Source organism: Tachysurus fulvidraco, chromosome 25 (assembly GCF_022655615.1).
Source record: "Tachysurus fulvidraco isolate hzauxx_2018 chromosome 25, HZAU_PFXX_2.0, whole genome shotgun sequence".
Lineage (NCBI taxonomy): Eukaryota > Metazoa > Chordata > Actinopteri > Siluriformes > Bagridae > Tachysurus > Tachysurus fulvidraco.
Window position 1 is genome coordinate 6,378,926 of NC_062542.1, and position 23,960 is coordinate 6,402,885.

The window sequence follows — 23,960 nt, forward strand, 5'->3', positions numbered from 1 at the left end:
TTAATCTGTCTGGCAGTGTGTGCATCTTGTAGGAGTGTAAAGCAAAAATTTCTACAATATATGATACTTATTCAAAAGATTTTTTGATTCCTGAGGCAGCGATACGATTCGATACGACGATACCGATGACTCTGCTATAGCGCGATACGATACGATTTTGATTCCTAAGGAAATGATTCAATATTTAAAATAACAAAAAAAAAATCAACTATCACAGAATATGATGTGATTGACACGTGTAGCCTCTTAACAATATGACCGACAAATAAGTCATGATATTCGTGTCATAATTACAACACACATTAAGCCAAAGCTCTTTTCTGTTCACGTGAGTCTATCATGAATACAGCTCTAATAGAAAGTAAAGGCAGAGGTAGGAATTTAAAAGAAGTATCATGTGTTGCACAAAAAAGCTCCACAAATCTCCAAACAATGACAAACAAAAGTTACAAAATCCTGACAAAGACAAATAGACAAATCGTTTTAAAGTATCAGAGTTACTGGCGAATCACCATACAGCCTAATTACACATCAGTCTAAACTTATTTCAACACCAATCCTGTCTGTCCTTCTTTTAGTATATTATAATTATAATTAATAATCAGTTTACGGTTTTGTCTTAATTGTTATTTCCATTGTTGCCCTTTAAATCAATGCATTGTTCGAAATCATGAGATCGTTTTTTTTTGTTGTGTTTACAGTTACCCGTTCATTCGCAGCACTCTTGGTTCATTTGCTCAGGAATAATTTTCTAGAAAAAAGAAAAACAAACAAACAAACAAGCAAATCCGAGAAGCAGCTCTGAGATCCAAGATCCACTAAACATTTAAAGAGCTTAAAGGGAATTATATCCTCGATGTTTTCGTTCATGCTCAAAACTCAATATCGCTGATGGCAGATAGGAAGAAACTTGGTATTGGATGCAAAGGCAGGACTTTCACAAAAAACATTGAAAAGTCCAAAATAATAGAAACTCGTTATTCAAAAATATAGGAACGAAGCAGAAATTAGGCTTCGATCCAAGAAATGTCAGTTTCAGGTACAAAACTGGCATAGGACAAACAAACTAGGAACAAGATGTCAAGATCAGAGAAAGTGCTAAAAACCAGGCTTACAAAAACAACTAACAGACTTGGTAACATTTACAGCATGCTGGCATTTTTATTTCAATTTATACAACTGAGGCTTAAGGGCCATGCTCAGGGGCCCAGCAGTGGCAGCTTGGTGGACCTGGGATTCAAACACATACCCTTCTGATCAACCACTGAGCTACCACATCAGCGATGTAGCATTCACAACAACACCTCAGATTTCATTAGTTGAATATTCTGGAGTCAGAGTTGGATCAGAGTTAGATTTTGGGAGTTTATTTTCTAACGGTGTTTAACGGTTCTCTAAAGTGGTGTAATATTTTGGTGTTCATGCACCGTTTGGGTGTTGAGGAGCCTTATTCTTACAGTATATAACTTCCCCTGGTGTTGTTTGGTCAGCTGCATTATCTTGGACTACTTTGTGAGGAAAGTAAAAGTGCCCTTTTTCTTTATTAAACTGTTATATGCTGTGAGGGATTTTCAGAGAGTGTTGATTGTGTTTGGAAATAGTAGCTCAGTGCTTAAAGTGTTGGATTCTTAATCAGAAGGTGATGAGTTTGAATCCCAGGTTCACTAAGCTGCTTCTCCTTGGCCCGTAAGCAAGGCCTTTAACCCTCAACTGGTCACTTGCGTAAATGTTTGTACGTTGTTGACATGTTATCTACTCTAACTAAGGAATATGACATTGTGGAATCTGCCGTTAGAGGAAAATAATCAATAACAGGATGGTGTGATGTGGCCTTGTAGTGTCTTATACCACAGCATGCGGGGTTTTTTTGTTTGTTTGTTGGGTAATTATTCTTTAAAAATGACACTTGTACATTTTTATCTGTTTATATCACTTTCACTATAAACAGCTATAAATACAGTCATTCTCTAACCTGCTGTTATTCCTCTTAGGAATTTAATCAAACAACAACAAAAAAATACAGCTTTTAATGTTACCAAGAAACTGCAAAGCCCTCAAGATTCTGTCCACAAGGCTTTATCATGTCTAAAAAAACCCTTCTGACTGTTACAAAGTGTTTACACTGGAGACATCTTCCAAAATAATCCAAATACAAACCTCCTAGAAACCTTCACTATGTACCGTTACACACTTCTGAAAGCTGGATATGTGGAGCAGCCAAATTAATAGAAATCTGCAATATGCCTTAATTATTGCCTTAACAACTTGCATTAACTGATTCATTTGATTCATACATTTCTAATCTTTGGTTTTAAGTCTTCATTGTTAAAAAAAAAAAAAACATTGAATGTACTTTTTTTTTGCTTGTTTAATTTGCCTTATAATGATTCTGTTCAACTATTTTAAAATTTTCCTGCTATCGAGAGAGCTGAACATGGCTGTGTTTTCAGGTCTAGTGTTTGTGTGTGTGTGTGTGTGTGTGTGTGTGTGTGTGTGTGTGTGTGTGTGTGTGTGTGTGTGTGTGTGTGTGTGTGTGTGTGTGTGTGTGAGTGAGTGTGTGTGAGTGAGTGTGTGTGTGAGTGTGTGTGAGTGAGTGAGTGAGAAAGAGTATGCTGGCAAAATTAAAATACAAAACTTTTGGCTTGTGTTTACTTGCCTGCTGTGAGATGTAAATTAGTGCATTTTGCTTGCAATTTTTGAAGTTTCTGCCCAAGGCTTCAATCTAAAACGGGTGACAGGAATGAGTAGACATAACTGTAGGCCTTATCTACATGATCATTACTCAAAAACGGTGGTCGAGTGAAACATTTTTCAGTCACTGACTGAGAGACAGATTTGTGAGTTCAGAGAGCGATTAATGGTAATTTTGCATGCAAGAAAAAAAATGCAGGAACTTGGGAAAGTGAACGAAGGAAAAAGGCCAAATATTAAAACACAGTCATTTACATGCCTAACGTTTGCATCTAAACAAATATAAAATTTAATTCTGTAAAATCTACCCTGCTGTGCAGCTTCTGTTAGCTCCTATATGTCAAAATGATAAAGGATTGTGTACGCTGCATTAATTACCGCCTCTTAGAGGATAGAAGATGAACTTCCCTTGTGTTATGAAGAAAGAACAATGACGTGTATCGATGCAAAACCTATTCAAGCCACATTAATCGTTAAGGAATCAAGGACAGACGCTGTGCACTGTATAAGCCTGAATTTACAGAAATCTTTCCGTTACAGAGAAAAATAAACAACATAACTGCATAAATAAACGTACGTTCGTTCTGTCTCAGGAGGAGATAGAACAAGTTATATCATTTAAAAAATGGTCACGTAGTGGAAAAATAGGACATGTCATTGCAGTGAAATTGTGCATGCTGGTCTCAAAGTAAGAAAATTATGACTTGCAGTACATCAATCAGCCATAACATTAAAACCCTCGGCAGGTGACATAAATAACGTTGATTGACTCGTTAGACGGCACCTGTGGAATATATTATGGAATTAAATTTGTGGCAAATTTTGTATTGAACGTAGCTTTGCAAGAAACGAACAAACGTACACAATTATAAGGAACTAAAAACTGAAAACAATTCAATTCCATACAAACCCAAGGCTCATAGATGTGTGTTGGGAACATAGATAGATTTTACATGAAAGCTTCTAGTTGACAGATGACACTGAAGTTGCCTCCCCCATCTCTGAGCTCAGATTGCTACTGTAGCTATCTGGGCATGTGCTGGACAAATAATCCACCTCGCAACTCACTGGACTAAAAGGATCTGCTGTTAATGTCTTGGTGCCAGATACCAGAGCACACCTTCAGAGCTTTTGTGGAGTCCACGGGCGCTATTTTGGTGGCAGAATGGGAACCTACACCATATTAGGCAGGAGGTTTTAATGTTATGGCTGATTGGTGTAGATACACTAATTCTTGGATGGATGGATGGATGGATGGATGGATGGATGGATAGATAGATAGATAGATAGATAGATAGATAGATAGATAGATAGATAGATAGATAGATAGATAGATAGATAGATAGATAGATTTTACATTGAAAGCTTCTATAAAACTCTCAGTTGTGATGTTGTACACTGTGCACCGGTGTGCAACCAGTTGACAGATGCCACTGAAATTGCCTCCCCATCTCCGAGCTCAGATCACATCTCTGAGAGATTTATTACTCCTGTACACTGCATGCAGACTTCATGAATCATATTTAGCTCAGGGGTTGTATTTGAATGCAACTCAGCATTAGGATGAACAGCTGCACTTTTCATCATCTTTTTTATTTGAACTATCAGGATGTGCTTAATCAGTAAAGGTAGAAATATATATTCTTATGGTCTACAGAATAACATAATGGCAAAAAATGAATTAAAAAGTATAAAACCTGGACAAAGGTTACAAATAAATGAGGTAATAATAATAATAATAATAATAATAATATTAATAATAATAATAATAATAATAATAATAATAATAATAATAATAATAATAATAATTGCGAGGAAATGGCTGCTGAAATCTGATTGGCTAATGGCAGCCATGTTTTTTTACACAAGCCGCTTTTAATTAGACATCCACTTACAGATCTGTGTTATACAGAGCGATGTATCACAGCAATTTTTTTAGAAATCTCATTTCCTGTGAAATTACAAAATTATTTGCATTACATTTCTAACGTTTGTAACATACAGATGTTAGCTCGTCTCTAATACAATGGGTCACAAACGTGATCCCTACAGTACATACAGCCTCAAATATCTTAACATAGAGAAAAAGTAAAGGCTTATAATAGACTAGATTTTAAAATCACTTCTTTTTTATTGGACAACCAATCACAGTCTTCAAAAGAACGTGTCATACCTAGTAACAGCTTTAGCCCCGCCTCCTATCTAAGATAAAAGTAGCTGTATTTTCCATGCTCAGAGTTGCTCTGAGATAAGCTTCCTAGGTAGAAATGTTTAAGCTAAATTAGGAGCTCTCTGAGATCATTCTTAGGATCTTTATGAATATGGGCCATAATATTTTTGAACTTATGAGTGATATTGTGATATAATGTGAAGATATTGTTGTAGCACACAATCTAGTTCGCAAAGAATATTAGCCAATAATTAAGAAGAGATATATCTAGACCAATACAAAAAACAAAAAAACAATAATATTCCCACACTCCCTGATTGGACCAGTAATAACATATCAAATGGATCGGTAAGATTATTTACACTGGAATGATTAGCCTCTAGTCATTTTGAGGTAAAACCACAAAGCAAGGTCCAAATGTACAAAAACAGGTTGCTTTACTCATTGAATTAAATACCATCTTAGTGCTGAAGGTTTTCTGGAAATGTTTGTTGATTAAGTAAAAGAAAAAAAAGAACTTTTTTTTTTTTTACTATTTAGTTATCACTGATCTCATGAAGCACTGAACCCCGTTTCAGACTCTTTGCTCAGCCAAGGCAGACCTACTGCTAATCCCAAGTATCATTTTTCAGGATTATTTTACATGGCTTCTAAGCTCTGGCACAGTGTTGAGAGAAGATTAAGAAAGCTACCTTTTAGCATAGTCTAAGGTGTTTTTAGTGTTTTTACATAAGGCCAAAAAGTGGAATTTGTGCCTGTTTTGGTGTGCCCATGTTCAGCACTGAATTTCTTTGTCATATCAAACTGTACAGTGATGATTATTTTTGAATTTGTAGTAATATCTGTTTTTACTTAACCTACAAGAAGCAAAATATTTAGTTAATTTTTTAAAGGAAATGATGATATCAAACCCATTTCTGCTCTCTGAGATGCCCAAAGTGCTTGCTCATACTGTAAGCATCTAAAATTCATTTGAAGGTGTTCTCTTCAACCACTAAAATTAGGTGTACATTTATCCCAACAGAGGGAACAACAAACGTCTCGCACTGAAAGCCACGAGTCCTGACTCGTTTTATATCAGACTTGCGGCGATGAAATTCTTTATTTGTTTATACTGATTGAAAATGTCCCATAAGTCCATTTCCTTTCTGCTTTTCCTTTTTTTTGCTTTTTGCTTTCTCCATTTCCTTTCTTCTTTTTACCGATGTCCTGGTAAAAAGAATTAATGAAGATTCTCAAACTCTAGGGGGCTAAAAATTGTAAATACCTCCTCAGTATGTTTTCAAATATTAGACTTATTCTTCAAAAGAAATCGATTCAATTTAAGGAGCTAAATATTTTAATAACTTTGATGAAAAGGTAACTTTTTTTTATCTTTAATCATGGAAGGAGTCCCTAAATTTCTGTAAATACTACTACTACTACTACCAATAATAATAACAATGATAATAACAATTATTATTATCATTGTTATTATTATTGTTATTATTATTATTAGTAGTAGTATTTTGATGGTTATAATAATAATAATAATAATAATAATAATAATAATAATAATAATAATAATAATAATAATAATAATAATAATAATAATAATAATCTGTCAGAGCATCCATTATATATTGATTTATTAATATGGACCCTGTTTCTCAGGACCAAGTCTAGGCATCTTGTTCAAAACACAAAGTCGAAATATTCATTACATCTGATGATTACGGATTAAACTAATAACTGGCATTGAAGAGATCATGTCGTCATATACAGTAGTTCATGCTTGTAGCAACTGAATAATGAGTCTTTCAAAAGAATCACTCAACAGTAGCAGCTCGTTTGTTCCATCTGTCTTTGCATGTCTCATTCTTATTCTATTTTAAGATATCTATCTATCTATCTATCTATCTATCTATCTATCTATCTATCTATCTATCTATCTATCTATCTATCTATCTATCTATCTATCTATCTATCTATCTATCTATCTATCTATTTATTTATTTATTGAATAATTTATTTCAGATATTTCATTATTGAATCCCCAAAAAGCCAGTACAGTTTTTTTTTTACACATAGATATGTGCCGCAGTCCTCAAAGGTACTGTTTATAGTGACCAGGGATTTGTTAAAGCTTTTAATTTTGCTTTGCAAGTAAGAGCCCGAGGCTTCTTGCTGCCTCCCACATCCAAGAATATCATTCCGTGGTGAAATCTGGTCCAAACCTGGTTCAACCAGATTACAAGTGTAGTTACAGCAGTGTCTTTAGGATGTGTAATGAATTTGTGAGGAAGCGATGGGAGATGAACGAACCTGCTGACATCCTGCTTGCATCGTCAGTAAGTGCTGCAGAACAGGGGTGTCGCTGCAGCCAGTAAGCACCATTTGTCAAAATGATCCCATAAGAATAGTCAGAAAGAGCTGCAGTCAGCACAGTGTGTTTCTTTTTTCTTTTTCTTTCTTTTTTTTTTACATTTTCTCATTGCAATCTTTTACTGCAGTTTCAAATGTGTACAAGTGTTCGAACACCTCTAAACAAATACTCGCATTACCAAACCCTTATGGAAACCTGAAGGTCACCCCAAGACCCCCTTGTACAATTCTCAAGCCTCACACTCACAAATAAACAAATGGTGCATTCACATAAATCTTTGCAGCCACATTTTGTGTGGTTTCTTTATAGTCGCATAGCCTGCAGCGGTTGTATACTGTAGGCCTGTTATTTTGGCTGCTAAGGTTGAAAGAGCATTGTCAATGTTAGTGTTCAGATGTTTCCTTTACACCACCTCTGTGCTCGGTGGCAGTATATCTGATAAACCCATGCTTTCACAGAGTCTTACCTTTCTCTGAACTTCTTTCTCTCTTACTTACATGAGAATTTGAATGTGTTCAAGCATAGCAATGAGGCATTCTCTGGTAAAAGATGCTAATATCATTACTCTGATTGAAATATCTATTTTTGCATACATTATATTCTACAATGGATCATTCCAGATTTATTATAAGCTCGATGCATTAGAGTGATTGCATGTTTGAAGTGCCATTTGTGTCCCATTGATTTGTTTACAAATACACTCACAGTTCATTCATGAAATGATCCAGTCAGCAAATTTTTAAGGTCTAGAGGTTCAGGTAATATACACGTCACCAAGCTTGACCTTCACCATGTTCTCAGAAGAGCTTACACTCAAGTCTCTGTCAGTGAACACTGAGTGGGTTGAGTTTCATTTAAAGCTCAAATGTACATACGTACATTCCTGTTAAAACAAATAGCTTACTATATGAATACAGTTACAGAAGAAAAATTACTTAATAATCACAGTATCTGGTGTTATACAGGGTGTAAGCTCTTCTCAAAGAGTATGTTTTCTTCCTGTTGTCGTCTCAGTGGAGGTTTTTTTGCCGTTGTTGCCTCTGGTTTGGTAATTTGAAGTAAGATAAAAAAAATATATGTAAATGATATATCTGGATTTTTGTAAAGCTGCTTTTTGAATTGAAATGCAAACATCAAAGAAGAAATATAAATCTCATTGATTTTGACCAAGCAGGCTGGTTTAGATATTTCAGCAGCTGCCGATCTACTGGGATTTTCATACAGAATGAAAGCATTTACACAATATGAAGTAGAAAAAAATAAATAAATAAAACAACCAGTATGTAGCAGGTCTGAGAGTGGAAATGCCTTTTAATGTTCATACTGGTTTGAACTGTCAGAAAGTATAAATTAATCACACTTTACAATCATAGTAAGCAGAAAAGCAGCTTAGAATGCACAATACACTGAACCGTTTGTCAGAACTGGGTCCCATTACTCTCCATTCAACCATGGAGACGAATATGAGGTCACGGTGGGCACGGACTCACCCAAGCCTTTTTCCAGTCTTCAAAAAAGATCTTCAGCACTAAGAAACCTTTAAAAAGCTATTCTTACATTCTATCCTATACAGTAGCACTGGAGTGGTTCAGAAGCAGGAAAAATTTGGTTTCACTGTCTTTGCTTTAAACTGCCTCCATTCACACTGATTGAACCCCAAGGGTATTTAAGCAGAGATTTTCACAGGATCACCACAGAAGATCATTGATTCACATATATGTTTTGGCACAGGTTTTACGCTGGATGCTCTTCCTGATGGAAAATAATCCTATACTGTATATTTTTTTCTTTTGAATTGGGACCGTTTCTGAGAGAGCACTGACTTGTGCAACCCCCAGTCATGCTGGTCCACCAACTTTGTATCAAAACTTTGTATCAAAATAGGAATAGGAAAAAGTTTTAGGGGAGATTTTAGGGGAGAGAGAAAGAGAGATAGACGGAGAGAGACGATAGAGTCTCCTACTATGCAAGCTCTGATTCTGAAGAGCTTCTTATTGTCTTAAACGGCGCGAGTTCTCCAGAGCATCAGTAGCCCAGCTGAGTCTAATCATTTATTTGCACCTGCCACAGCCTGGCAAAAGGACAAGAGAATGTGGAGTTTAAAAAAAAGAAAAGCAGACAGCGAAATAGAGAAAGAGACGACTCATTGCGAGACTCTCAAAGGATCAGCCGTACCTAGGGGAAGAGCCGTGTTAGGACACCTAGCACACAAACATACATACTCACTCTCTCTTTCTCTCTATACACAACAGATGTATTTGGTCTATCGGGTAAAGCGATCTTTCAATGGCACTTTGAGTTTATGTTTGAAATTATTTTCTTGAATAGGGGAAGATTTATTGAATCCATTAAATATGTGAATTTTGAACCAGATTTAAAGAGGCATGTGACCTCTTCTGGGTTACACTAAAGTGTAATAAATATAATATGTGATTTAAAAGGAACTGATTTTGTACACTACATGTTGGTAGTGTTGTGAAGTATAAAACTGCATTACTTGGCCTATTTAAGTGATTCGTCACATTTGATATTTTGCAGTACGGATATTTCTGGAATGTGCTTTTAGAACATGACTACAAATTGCTGCCCGAAATAGTGCACTATATAATAAATAGGGCGTAATTTCAAAAATAGAACAGGGTCGAGGAAGACCGCATTAGAAGTCCCATCTGTTGATTGAGTGAAGCTGGGTCTAGGAGGTCAGCCTGGTGAATTTCTACACCTGAGCTTTTGTGGCTTAGATTTAAAGCAGCCTGTCACAGTGGAGTATGATAAAACAGAAGAACTAGAGCATGTGTAATTAAACTCACACACACACACACACACACACACACACACACACACACACACACACACACACACACACACACACACACACACACACACACACGCACACACACACGCACACACACAGGATATAACCGAAAATCAATACATTATTCATTCATTCATTCATTCATTCATTTTCTACCGCTTATCCGAACTTCTCGGGTCACGGGGAGCCTGTGCCTATCTCGGGCATCATACATTATTCAGAATAAATGAATACATTATTCAGCTAATGTGTTCCAAACAGATAAATACATATACTAATATGAAAGGCACTTTTTTCTGTTTTGTTTTGTTCCGTTTATTTCGAAAGGTTCTCTGGTGAAGACTAAAGATATGCATCGGGACTGGGATCCGGCAGAGTGCATTTAATTATTCTCCTGAGTCGGATGTTTTTTACTTTCATGTGGACTTTCAAACTATGAATACATTCATTAACATGCAAGGATTTACAGTGTTCAGTCATCCTTAGTAACTGCCTGGTCAGGATTGTGTTGGATCATTTTGGCTCGGTGGTGTAGCTTAGTCATTTGTTTCAAATTTGGGAAAGTAAAATTGTTAGAAAAGGCACTAAAGGACAAACACAAATAGTAATTGTGTGAGTAGGATTATAAAACAGTCCAGTAAGTACCAGTCTCTCAGTCTAAATGAGGTTGAGGCCTGAAAAACACACAAACAACACAAAATAACACCTTATTACTTAGGCACACCTATTTAACGTTCAAAATAGGAATACACTACAGATACAGATATTTGGTGCACTACACAGACACAGAAAATGTCATTGTGTTACATTTCTAACACACCCACAAAAACACAAAAACATACACATACATATGCTGTTTAGAGCAACAAGAGTTTATTTTATCTCTAACATTCTGTAAATACAAGCTAAGCTAAGCTAAGCGATGCACAGACCTTGACTAAGAGGTGTGTATGTGTCGGTGACATTATCTATCCTGAATCATTTTAGCTGATTAGGATGTTGCCTGTTCTCATCCTGGAGCTAATGCTTTAGAAAAAACCCTAATGTCTCCTGAAAGGCAGAGGTCATGGGTATTTTGTGCTGTCAGATGACATTTCACACTGATCTGCCCTTACGCGTGGGCGCAAGTAGAATGAGATACCTCTGTGCTGATTACTAACAATATGGGGCTTAGCATTAGCCATACATTCATAATGCACTCATGTAATTGTTTAAAATTAATAGACTGAATTAGAACTATACCTAGAATTGCAGTGACTATACCTACGTAATACTACGACACCATACAATTCAAATTGTAACAAATTTAAAGACACGATTCTAGTCGTACAGTATGACAATAACCAGCACTGGCTATCATCCTTATGGTGCTACACCAAACACAGAGCTACTGAACATAAAATACAGACCGTACAATACACTAGAATACAATTGTGTACACAGAGCAGCGATCAGGACACAGGTCTGTAGTTGTGTAAAGTGCAAATAAGATGCAATGGTTCTATATACTGTATAAGACATTTAGCAGCATATTTTAGCATTAACGTGCAAAGATTTCTGTAGGAGTGCAAGGGTATATAGGGGTATGTGTGTGTGTGTGTGTGTGTGTGTGTGTGTGTGTGTGTGTGTGTGTGTGTGTGTGTGTGTGTGTGTGTGTGTGTTTGTCTGTGAATGGTGATCAGTGATTGGTTCTTAGTAAACAATAGTGACTGAGGGATTGGTTGTTTGAAACTATAGTGATCAGCAATTGGTTGTTGGGAAACAAAAGCGGCCACTGATTGGTTGGGCATGTGGTAGCTCAGTGGTTAAGGTTTTGGGCTACTGAAGGTAATGAGTTTGAACCCCAGGTCCACCAAACTGCCACTGCTGGGCCCCTGAGCAAGTTGCTCAGTTGTAAGTCACTCTGGATAAGGGTGTCTGCTAAATGTTATAAATGTAAATTTGGTAACAATAGTAAACAGTGATTGGTTGTATAGAAACAATAGCGATCAGTGATTGGCTGTTAGGAAACAATGGTGATCGGTAATTGTTAGGAGACAATGATGATTACTTCAGTCAGACATTACATAAAGGTAGTGACGTAAATATAATTTGCAATGTGAGTTTGAGAGTTATATGAAATGCTGGGCAATCTGATGATTTCTTGCATAAGTGGAATTGCATTATACTCTGTATACTGATTTCCCATTCCAATTCATCATCCACTTTTTAAAATGTAGGCTGAGGGTAAATAAATGAAAATGTACTAAAAATGAAAATTTACAAAAAAAATCTGCAATTAATATCTATCACAAACAGAACTGGCAGACTCGGTGTCATTCAGAAGTGAATAGTGAGTGTAATAGACATGAGTATGAAATATAAAAGTGGATTACTTTCTCAGATATTTCTCAAAAACAGAGTTTCATATACCAACCTTAGAAAAAGCACATTCATTGCTGTGGGTTGCACATAATCATCCAGTTGCACACATTTAATGTGGCATATGACAGCTGACAGAGACTGATCCAGATTTGTTTTTGGGCACTTCTGAGCCTGGAACTGAAGATAGCGGTTTATCTCCCAAGTCATTATCAGCCTTGACGCTCCTCTCAGACGATTCTTTGCTATTAATAAATAATTTGGTGTTTTTTTTTATATTTGTTTATACGGAATTTTCCGACTTTGTGGCTTTATACTGTTTTTCCGATATATTTGGTCTGATCCCATCTCAATAGAAATATCATGTCGGTCTTTTAAACAATGCATCTCACATGGACATAAAACTTTATACTCATTTTGGTATTCTGCCCAAAATAGGACCTCCTATAAAGACAAACATACTGTAGACAACAAGGCAAAGTCGACGCGCGACACAACAGCAAGTGTGCTTTTTAACATCGCTCAGTAAGTGTTTACGTACTTAATGTATATCAGAGCTTATTCAACCTGTATAGAAGAGAACGAAATAGACAGATATTGTCTGTAAGTAGAGATGATTGAGATTTAGGACATTCTTGAGGTCCTAAACACCATTTTAAGTCTTATTCAGATTCGGTATCAGCAAATTAGTGGTGTTTGACTTTTTTTTTAATCAAAGGCTTCATGGTTTCCTGTTCCACTTCCATTATCAGTTTCTTTTGTTTTGTCAGAAATAAAAAAAGAGTGAAAAAGCACGTGGTAAATCAGTGCCTTTGAGTTTTCCAGACTTTCTGCTGAACCATTCTGTAAATCTGTCAATTATTCATGAGGCAGCTGTTTCAATGACATTTCAAATTGTCTTCCAAGGGCAAAATCCAAAATCATGAATATGACAGTGTTCTGAGATAATTAAACATATTGCTTTTATGTTTGCTCATCAGAAACAGAAATGGAAGGACTAAAGTTATGTCAAGCATCAGTGAGAGAAAAGTGGAATTAATTTGACTTTAGATCAAAACTGCGAAAAAGAGAAGCAGGAAAAAAGTGGTACAGCTGGGAAAGAGAGAGAAATGGCATGAGTACCATTTGCTTATCATTCACTTCATTTAAAAGAGTTTTTAATGGCTGTGGTGGAAATTTCTAATCTAAAGATGTTTATAAGGCTTCTATGCTTTTACCTTGTATCTGTAGTGACCGGAGACTGACATTGTCATCGGCTGTACTCTTAAGATTATGACAGGGGCAGTAGGGACTGGAGATGAGTTGTCGGGAATTAGGCATAAACAACGTCCAGTAAATCTTTTAGTAGGCCTTGTAGCAGACCTTGGCCCGGTCCAGATTAGCTTGATCAGGAGATAAGCATGCAGTGATTTTGAGCCAATGATTGATGATGTTTTGCTTTTACATATCTTCTTTACTTGCGTTCTGTCTATAAAATCTTGATGTAATCAATGATCGTAGCCGTTCATCTCTCATGCTATATGTGAAGTGTTGGATCCTGCTGCGCAGCTGAGCACAATAAATTGTGAAACCTTTTTTTTACTCTTGCCCGTGTCTACCAGTGTGAAACTTTATACTTTAAATCTCTCAAACCTCAGAACTTCCACGACATGGGGAAATTTTAATGATGACAATACATAAAAAAATAAACCATAAAAAAAAGATAAAAAAAAACACACACTGGTTTTAAGTAAAGTATGTTGTGTCAGAACACATATATGACCTTTATCAATAGAAATAAATCAAAGTAAATGCTATATGGAATTCTTTGTTATGCCTTTTACATAAGAAATGGAATAGGTTGCAATGGAATAACGGTGTTGGTTGTGATTTTTTTAAGGGAGAGCCAATGCAAAATACATATTAAAAGCTCAACATTTATTAGGGTTGCGCAATCCATTGGTACATTAATACATTACATTGCATTATGATGGCTGTTACAGCTGTAACTGTTACAATAAAAGGAGCTGCATTCATGAGTTTTCATTTTATAAAGCACTTTAAATCTAAACTGCTGGGTTCCAGTTTAGTATAAGCAATTATTATAATTATCATGGTTTAATGAGAACCTTTGGATTTTTATGTAAACTATACATAATACTTTTATTTTATTTTAATCAGATAATTGGACAGTGTTAGCTTGTCCAAGTCTATTCTATTTGTCTAAAAGAATAATAGCATATTCTCTTTCTATCTCTGTCAATCACTGCAATGCTAGCCATTCATGGATGTGTGTGTGAGCTCAAGTATATAAAATAAGCTAGATGATGTTTTACTATTACATAAAATGAGCAGCAGTCCGCGAGGAAGTACATGTTACCTTTCACCCTCACCTGCTGGTGTCTTTTGGTGGGAGCTAGCTAGCAGGTGGGGGATAACAAACAATAAAAAGCGTGGATAAGAATGTAGTGCAGATTTTATGTCATTGGAGGTCTTTTAGCCTAGTGTATAAGGTGTTGGACCACAGAAGGTTGCTGGGCCCTTGAGCAAGGCTCTTAACCCTCAGTGTAAAATGAGATAAATGTCTGCCAAATGCCATGAATGTAAATGTACATATTCTGAATTGTTCCTATAGACTGATTGTGAGTTTGCATGAAAAGCAAGCCCAAAGGGTGTCATTAATGAAAATGGCATTTAATCACTGAAAATGGCATTCATTAATCCTATCAAAACATTAGTAAGAAGTACAATCTATTGCAAGGAAGAATGCTATTTTTTCTGCATTTCCCAAGTCTAATTAAATAATCAAATGTCTTTATTTCCCTGCTGTATGAAGCCACTGGATTTGACATGTCCCCAGTGCTGACTTCATAGCTGCCAGTTGCTGTTGACATTTTTATTGGTTTCTGATTGGAGGTGGGCTTTGTTGATATCTTGTTTATTTCGTTTTGATTAATTTTCCCCTTCTTCCCAGAAAAAGACATTAATAACCAGACAGACACCCAACAAAAAGAAAATTTAAACAATAAATTCTTTACGTTTTTTTTTTTTGGACTTGCCTTTTTCAGACGTTGCTTACTGTCTATGTATGTAATTTGTCCCTCTTGTGTCTGTCTTGGCAGAGACTTAAGGAGCTTAAGCAAAGAGAATTTGCACGCAATGTCTCATCTAAGAGCTGGAAGGATGAAAGGAAGCAAGAGAAAGCACTGAAACGGCTCCATCAAATTGCCCTGCTCAAGCAGCAAAGGGATGGGTGAGACACCATGTTTGTTATATAGTAGGTTCTCAAAGCCCTTAAAGAACAAAGCTTTATAATACGATACTTCAGTTTATTTTGCTTTGTCCTTTTTTTGACCACTGAGTCATCATTGTATTATTGTATCATACATCATTGTATATCATTATATTTCTATAGAGTATAATACAAATACAGTAATGTAGAGTAATATGTTATGAATATTACAAATAGTGACTGCAACTTTACAGGATTTAATAATACACTGAGATGGCAGACTCGAGTCATATGACTTGACTCGAGTCAGACTTAAGTCGCAAATTAGAGACTTGAGACTTGCTTGATAAGTATTAAAAAAAAGGCCTCGACTTGACTTTGACTTGACATTCATGACTTGAGACTTGACTCAGACTTGAGTTAAATGACTCAGAGATGGGGGACTCGACATGACTCGAGTCAGACTTAAGTTGCAAATTTGAGACTTGAGACTTGCTTGACAAATATTAAAAAAAGACTCGACTTGACTTTGACTGGACATTCATGACTTGAGACCTACTTGTGATTTGCACATGGGAGACTTACTCCCACCTATATAAAGAATCCAGAAAAATAACAGTTGTGTACTTGAGCTGTATTAGCAATTAAGTGTAGTACACAGAGGACAAAAGAGGATAGAGGATTAAAAAAAAGTCCTTCATCAGCCCTGCAAGCAACTGCCTCTGAGACTGTAGGAGGTGAAACAGGTATATAAACATGTGAAGAAAAAATACATAAAGTTCAGTAATTGCTTTGTGTATGTTCTTTTTTGTTTTTGTTTTTTTCAGTGACCAGGAAAAGAAGATAGACTTGATAGCTGCAGGCCAGGACAAGCAGCAAGAGAAAATAAGACTCAATAGCAGTGACAAATCAGGAGAAAAGAACATTCTATGCCACAATCAGAATCACAGCTCTCCCTCCCCAGACTTAACCACCAAAATCGCTCAATCTGCACCAGTGCTTACAAATCAGTGCTCTCTTCGGGTTAAGTGTTCCTCACTGCTAGCTCAGAGCCCAAAAGGTCACCGGGATGCCAAGGCAGGCGTCTCATTCTGTTTTTCCAAAAGGGCTCACTTGAAGCTGGACTCCTGTGCATCAGTGTTCACTGATGGCTTGGATGAAACTAGTGACCAAAAGGAATTTCAGAGACATCAGCAGAAGCTGGCCTTGCAGGGTCTCTTGTCCCAATCTCCCTCACACACACAGGATGACCAGCATGTCCATCTGGATCCAATGCCCCTGAACAATTCCCCACAGAGGGATCTACAGACAGATCAGCCGAATGAGGAAGGTAGTCTGGAGATGCAGGTAATGTACTGCACCATCGAACCACAGAGCCAAAGTTGTCCTGATTCACAGGGTCAAGAAGTTGGGAAACAGCCACCCAGATCAAAAGATAAAGCAGCTAATAATGGCCAAACACCCAGACAAGAAATGACATTTGATGGATTGATGGAGAGAAACAGCCTGAATAACACAAGCCTAGATGGAAATAACAATATGGCTCTTGGCCAACTCAATGCACAATACTCAAAACAAGACTTGTTAAAAAGCAGCAAAAAGGATGATTTAACGACTGAAGACTGTTTAGCTGCGAGTGACCTAGGCAACAAAACTTTCTTAAATGTCCTTGGAAAAGATGGGACAAAGTTAAAATGGCCTTGTGAACTTGTTCAGTACACCTCGGATGAACCCCGTGTGTCCTACAGTTGCAATCCACTCTTCTTGAATTTCAAATGCCCAGAAGGCAAAGAAAAAGGCACAGGGGCAGAGAAGACAGATGTGTGCACTATCTCAGATCAACCCAGCAGAGCCAAGGAGCAGAGCCCAAATGTTTCTAAAGTTAACTTAGGCATTTTAAAACCAAAGAAACACAAACATCGGCGAAGAGGAAGAATTCGGGTGTGTAAAATAGATGCTGTTAGGGGACACAGAGTGACCTGTGCACTCAGCAATGTTTCCCAGTCACCTGCTGAAAGACAATTGGAATTCAACAGCATGCCGGCCAGCAAACTGCGAATCAAGCAGAAATGCGCTGAGAAGAGGAAAAAACTCAGGACTAGAAAGGCATTGAAGGATGAGCCACAACTAAACCTAAAAAGTATAATTGTAAATCCTTTTTCTGCCCCACGATGCCGTAGACGGAGGCGTCAAAGGTTGCCTCCGGCTCTACGCCTGGCAAAGCGCAAGGCTCTTTTGCATGCTACCATAGAGTCTTCTGTTGGGAGTAGAGAAAATTACCAGTGGTGTGACAACTTCTGCAAATCTAAACGGGATGCTAACGTGACCCCACTCAAGCCGAGCTCATGGGGTGTCTTGTCGGAATTGAGGTCTGATGGGGAATGGCCTGCTTGTCAATGGGACAGACAATGTACTTCTTCTGCATCAGCTTCTTACTATCCCAGGAGGAGAGGATATAACCAGCCTTGCTCTTACATCAGAAAATCTAGTTACAGTTTCCCATGCTATGGTTACGGGCACATGTTAGACAGCCAAGACAAAGATACTGAACCCAGACAGGAATACTGCAATTACAGAGACTCAGAACTCTACAAGGAGAGGAATTACTATGGGGTATGTGACAGTATCATAAAGCAGCGATACAGCATAAGAAGGCATAAAAGACACCTCAGGGAGAACAGATATAGAGACTGCCGTAACCCTTCTACAAAAAGATTTTGTTTTTATAGAGTCTTTGAGGATGGTGATGATCCACATGACACAGAACGAAACTGGTGGTGCGAGAGACCAAACCCTTATCTTAAAAGGCATAAACGAAGAAACAGGTTCTGGTTAAGATCAGTGGTGAGACATGACAGGGGGAATGAGCAATCCAGTCCTATTCTCAGACATAGTCCTGCTTCATCTAGTATCACCAGCATTTCAGACATTAGTGGAGATTGCCGCACTTATATTAAGCTATCCAATTCTGGGCAGAGAGACTTAAAGTGGCCAACAGAAAGATCTGCCAGGACAAAGCATTCTCATTCAAGAGAACACACACCGAAAGAAAAGAGTCAATCACCAACCTCAACATCTATTGATCAATCAGAGGCAGTGCAATCAGACACCCAAACTGATTTCAGAGGAAAGCTGGAACCTGTTGCACAAAACACCAAATGCAGTGATTTGACAAAGCAGAGCACAACACCTGACAAAAAATGGGCAAACACGAGAATATGTACTCTTTCACTTCCCTTGATTGGTAAACTCCCCTCGATAAAGAAAGGAATAAAACAGGCAGGAACTCATAAAGACAAAGGTAGCAGTAGCACTTGTTCTGACCAAGTAAATTCATATCCAAATGATCATTCAAAATCTGAAAGCCAAGCAGTTTTTGAAAGTTCACATATAGCTACACAAAATTCAACCTCGTCCCAATTATGTCCATCTTTAACTGATCAAAAAACAGTGGAATCTTGTTCAAGCTCAGACGCACAGAAAGATAAGTCCATGGCTCGTGAAAACTTCAGAGTTCCGGAAAAGACATCAGACAAATCACCAGATAATCCACCACAGAGTTGCTTGATACCTCCCTTGACTGAGAAACCTATAACATTCACTGAAGAAGAGATGGACAAGTACAGACTTCTTCAACTTCAAGCCCAGCAGCATATGCAGCAGAAACATCTCCAAGAGCAACATGACATGCCAAGAAGTTCATTTGTTCCTCAGATGGACCAACTACCTATTCCTGGTCCAGAGCCTTCAAATCAGACTGTCCCAGCCCCCTGTCTCTCGTACACCATACATCAGAATGGATCACTATCAGCTTTCTCTTCCTTCATCTCCTGTCCTTCAGCCTGTTTGGCATCCCGCAATTCCCCATCTGCCCAGCCTCCTCTCCGTCCCACTCTCTCACAGTCCCACTTCACCCCTCTTCCATTTCCTACTGTGTTCTACCCAGCTTCTCCTGCAGTAATGCTGGCAACACACCCTCTCCACCTTATTTCAGCAGCACCCCTTCATCCTCATTCTCACATTGCTGGCCTAACACTTCACCCCTCACCACATGCCTCATTGCTCCCCTCTATGCTTACCCCAGCAGCCATGGTAGCTGGCAGGAGTCTGCAAATTCACCCTACACCACAGACTCTGTTCCCTCATCAGGATCTTCAGCATCACCCTGGTATTGCTAGCTAGGTGTTGTGAAGAAAACAACAAATCTAAAAGGGAAATGTGACAAATATGTGAGAAATTAAGAGGTCTATCCTTGGTACTTTTAAGTGCTATTGGACTAGCACTTTTTGATGTTTGTTTTTGACTTGGCCAAAGGTTTTAGTGTATTGCTTGTCTTCTCATTTATTTCATACTATAATTGTTTGAATGTCAATCTGCTATGTATGTAAATGGCAGTGCAGCGAAGCACTGGTCTCCCTCTAAAATCATAACTTCTTTAAGTTCAATTGATGGGATTTTTTTACTTGGCTTAATCCTTGATATTAATTTTTGTCAAATAGCAATTTGACCCAAGTCCCTTTCGATTAGTGCACTGCAAACATTATTTGCATGTCATAAAGCAGGATTGAGAGGTTATTTTCATCGATATCTGAGCACCAGAGGTAATGTCAGAGTGCAAAAACGTATAGATTTGGGCATGTATGGAAATGAAATGGAGGGATATACAGTATAATGAAGTGTAAACAGAAAGTGATTTGTTGTGTCCTTAAACTAAAGCATACTCTATTCTATCTTTCAGTACAGTTAGGTGAGGTGAAAGACTGACTTATTAGACTATAATACAGAGTTGTAATAATGCAATAATACAGTTTTCAATCTATTCAAAGGTCTAAAACCTTCAATAGTATTTATGTACTGTACTTTCTAATGGAAAATGCATTTAAAAAAATACATTTTAACAACATAAGTTGTGTATAAACTGCACTTGTCTGAATTATCTATGTTCCAGAGACTTTGTATTTACTCTTATTTTGTTAGAGCCAAACATTTTGTGACCTGTAAGATAATGTCATGATAATAAATTTAATGTAATCTTGTAAACTCTGTATCTTGTCATTGCTGCTGTTTGATCTAAAAAATAAGACAGAATTACTGTATCATATGATTTCCAGTGTACACCGTAATAAATAAATAGTTTAAGCAAATGTTTGTTATGATGGTCCGACATGTCATTTGGCCAAATGCCACAGGCATGAAATGAATTTGTTTACTGGTTGGGTGCAGCCATGAGTAATTTTATGTGCAAACTTATTATATTAATCAGATATCAGCAGTCAATGGGGCATTCAAGGATAGTTTCTTAAACTGCAACAAACTGAGAGGTGTCCTTCTCGAAAGTCAGTGAATAAATCCATACATCATTGGAAGGCACTTTACCTTGGTCAAGGTCGTGATGATTATGGAAACACACCAGTCTATCACAGGGTGTGATGCATACACTCTTTCATGCCAAGGGGCATTAGAGTAATCTTAATGTAGCCAGTTGATGACCTACTGGCATGTTTTTGAAAGGTAAGAGAAAAAACATTCCGATATAGAAAGAACATGTACTGTAAAACTCCACACAGACAGTAAGGAGACCTTCGGACTGAACCAGAGACCAGTAAACGGCGAGGCAGCAAAGCTAACCATATTTTCCCCTCACTTAGCCTTTTGTAGATGTCACCAGGTGGCACTGCTTTAGAGAATTTTGTCAGCACTCTTTTACTAAATCCATAATCTAGTCACACAGAACTCCAGCTCTTTGGAACAGCTACTGGGGCTGCAATTTCCCTAAGGTACTTGTTTTTTTTGCCAGATTCTTTTTTTCACCAGTCTAAATAAGAGTCACACAGCTCTTTGTCTCCATAGAGCAGGCACTCAGGTTGCTATGCCTTAGAGCTTTCTGACAGTACTTCTGAGCAAATCCATAATCTAAAGAATAGTCATATATTTTAGAAAAATGAAAATATATTCCATAGATGGAGAAGTACTCAACACTAAGAAGCACATCTACTGTATGCATAAGAGAAGGTGCAGTGCGAATGTGTTTCGGTGTCTGAAATGAATGTTCAGTTTACTGTGAATGAGTGTGAAGTAAAAGAAATGGTCGAGCGTAGCACCATAAGAAAGTCTAGGAGGAAAAGTAAGAAAAAAAGTAAAAATTTAGTAAGAAGGAAAATGTGATAATTTAAGAAGTTTTATCATAAAATGACTTTTATTTAGTCAGAACAATTAAACAACCTGAGGTGCATTCATATATCTGACATATAGTTCGATTTAAAATTGGATTTACCATAATAGAGTAGATTAGAGTAGAGTAGAATAGTGTAGTGTAGAGTAAACTAGAATAGAATAGAGTAGAACAGAGTAGAGTAGAATAGAGTAGAATAGAGTAGAGTAGAACAGAGTAGAGTAGAATAGAGTAGTGTAGAGTGAACTAGAATAGAATAGAGTAGAATAGAGTAGAGTAGAATAGTGTAGTGTAGAGTAAACTAGAATAGAATAGAGTAGAACAGAGTAGAGTAGAATAGAGTAGAATAGAGTAGAGTAGAACAGAGTAGAGTAGAATAGAGTAGTGTAGAGTAGAGTACAGTAGAATAGAGTAGTGTAGAGTAGAGAAGAACAAAGTAGAGTAGAATAGAGTACAGTAGAATAGAGTAGAGTAGAATAGAGTAGAGTAGAATAGAGTAGAGAAGAATAGTGTAGTGTAGAGTAAACTAGAATAGAATAGAGTAGAACAGAGTAGAGTAGAATAGAGTAGAGTAGAGTAGAATAGTGTAGTGTAGAGTAAACTAGAATAGAATAGAGTAGAACAGAGTAGAGTAGAATAGAGTAGAGTAGAACAGAGTAGAGTAGAATAGAGTAGTGTAGAGTAGAGTACAGTAGAATAGAGTAGAGTAGAATAGTGTAGAGTAGAGAAGAACAAAGTAGAGTAGAATAGAGTACAGTAGAATAGAGTAGAGTAGAATAGAACAGAACAGAATAGAGTAGAGTAGAATAGAGTAGAGAAGAATAGTGTAGTGTAGAGTAAACAAGAATAGAATAGAGTAGAACAGAGTAGAGTAGAATAGAGTAGAGTAGAATAGTGTAGTGTAGAGTAAACTAGAATAGAATAGAGTAGAACAGAGTAGAGTAGAATAGAGTAGAATAGAGTAGAGTAGAATAGTGTAGTGTAGAGTAAACTAGAATAGAATAGAGTAGAACAGAGTAGAGTAGAGTAGAGTAGAATAGAGTAGTGTAGAGTAGAGTACAGTAGAATAGAGTAGAGTAGAATAGTGTAGAGTAGAGAAGAACAAAGTAGAGTAGAATAGAGTACAGTAGAATAGAGTAGAATAGAGTAGAACAGAGTAGAGTAGAGTAGAATAGAGTAGAGTAGAATAGAGTAGTGTAGAGTAGAGAAGAACAAAGTAGTGTAGAGTACAGTAGAATAGAGTAGAGTAGAATAGAGTAGTGTAGAGTAGAGAAGAACAAAGTAGAGTAGAAAAGAGTACAGTAGAATAGAGTAGAATAGAGTAGAGTAGAGTAGAGTAGAGTAGAGTAGAGTAGTGTAGAGTAGAGAAGAACAAAGTAGTGTAGAGTACAGTAGAATAGAGTAGAGTAGAATAGAGTAGAATAGAGTAGAGAAGAACAAAGTAGAGTAGAATAGAGTAGAGTAGAATACAATAGAGTAGAATAGAGTAGAGTAGAGTAGAGTAGAGTAGACATGTCTGGTAAAACATTAATTTAGACAAATTCTGACATTTTAGTACATAGTTCTAAATAGTGCTCTTGCTTTTACCAACAAATGTGAAAGGGAAACCAATCAGGTTTGAACAATTCATTGTAATTTCACAGAAAAACATCCCACCTACCTCTACGCATACAATTATCTGTACAATAAGAAATGAGCTAACTTTTTGATTATCTTTTATCACCCAGAGCTGTCTTGTGTCATGATCTGAGATAAAAGTCTATCACTCTGCTCTTTTATCTCTGTTCATTCTAACAGTATTATAAAGATGCCAACGTATTATATTGTAATATTACGCAATGCCAGAATTTAGCTGCGTTTAAGTTATATACATCATATAAACAAATGTATATGGGCATCTGACCATGACAGGCATGATACTGTATGTAGTTCATTCTCAAACAGTTGCCACAGAGCTAAGAGCATAGAATCATCTACAATGTTTGCACCATGGAACACAAGAAGCACGTACGTGTTTCAGCGTGACAATGCACAAGGGAGCCCTGACCTCAACCCCACTGAATGCCGATTGCACCCCAGACCTTCTCGTCTCACATCAGTGCTTGACCTTGCTATTAGTTCTGTGACTGGATGTGCACACAGCCATGTATCACAATCTAGTGGAAAGCCATCCCA

General features: G+C 37.1%; 1 protein-coding gene across 2 annotated transcripts in view; it reads left to right on the forward strand.

Moving 5' to 3' along the window:
• Positions 1 to 20,727, forward strand: part of LOC113659192 (G patch domain-containing protein 8) — a 116,627-nt gene extending 95,900 nt beyond the window's left edge. For both annotated transcript variants that reach the window (XM_027171843.2, XM_027171853.2), the window contains exons 3-4: positions 15,504 to 15,634; positions 16,441 to 20,727. In XM_027171843.2, coding sequence (XP_027027644.2) covers positions 15,504 to 15,634; positions 16,441 to 19,795 — 3,486 coding nt within the window. In that variant the 3' untranslated portion in view covers positions 19,796 to 20,727. The remainder of the gene's footprint in view (positions 1 to 15,503; positions 15,635 to 16,440) is intronic.
• The last annotated feature ends 3,233 nt before the right edge of the window (positions 20,728 to 23,960 follow it).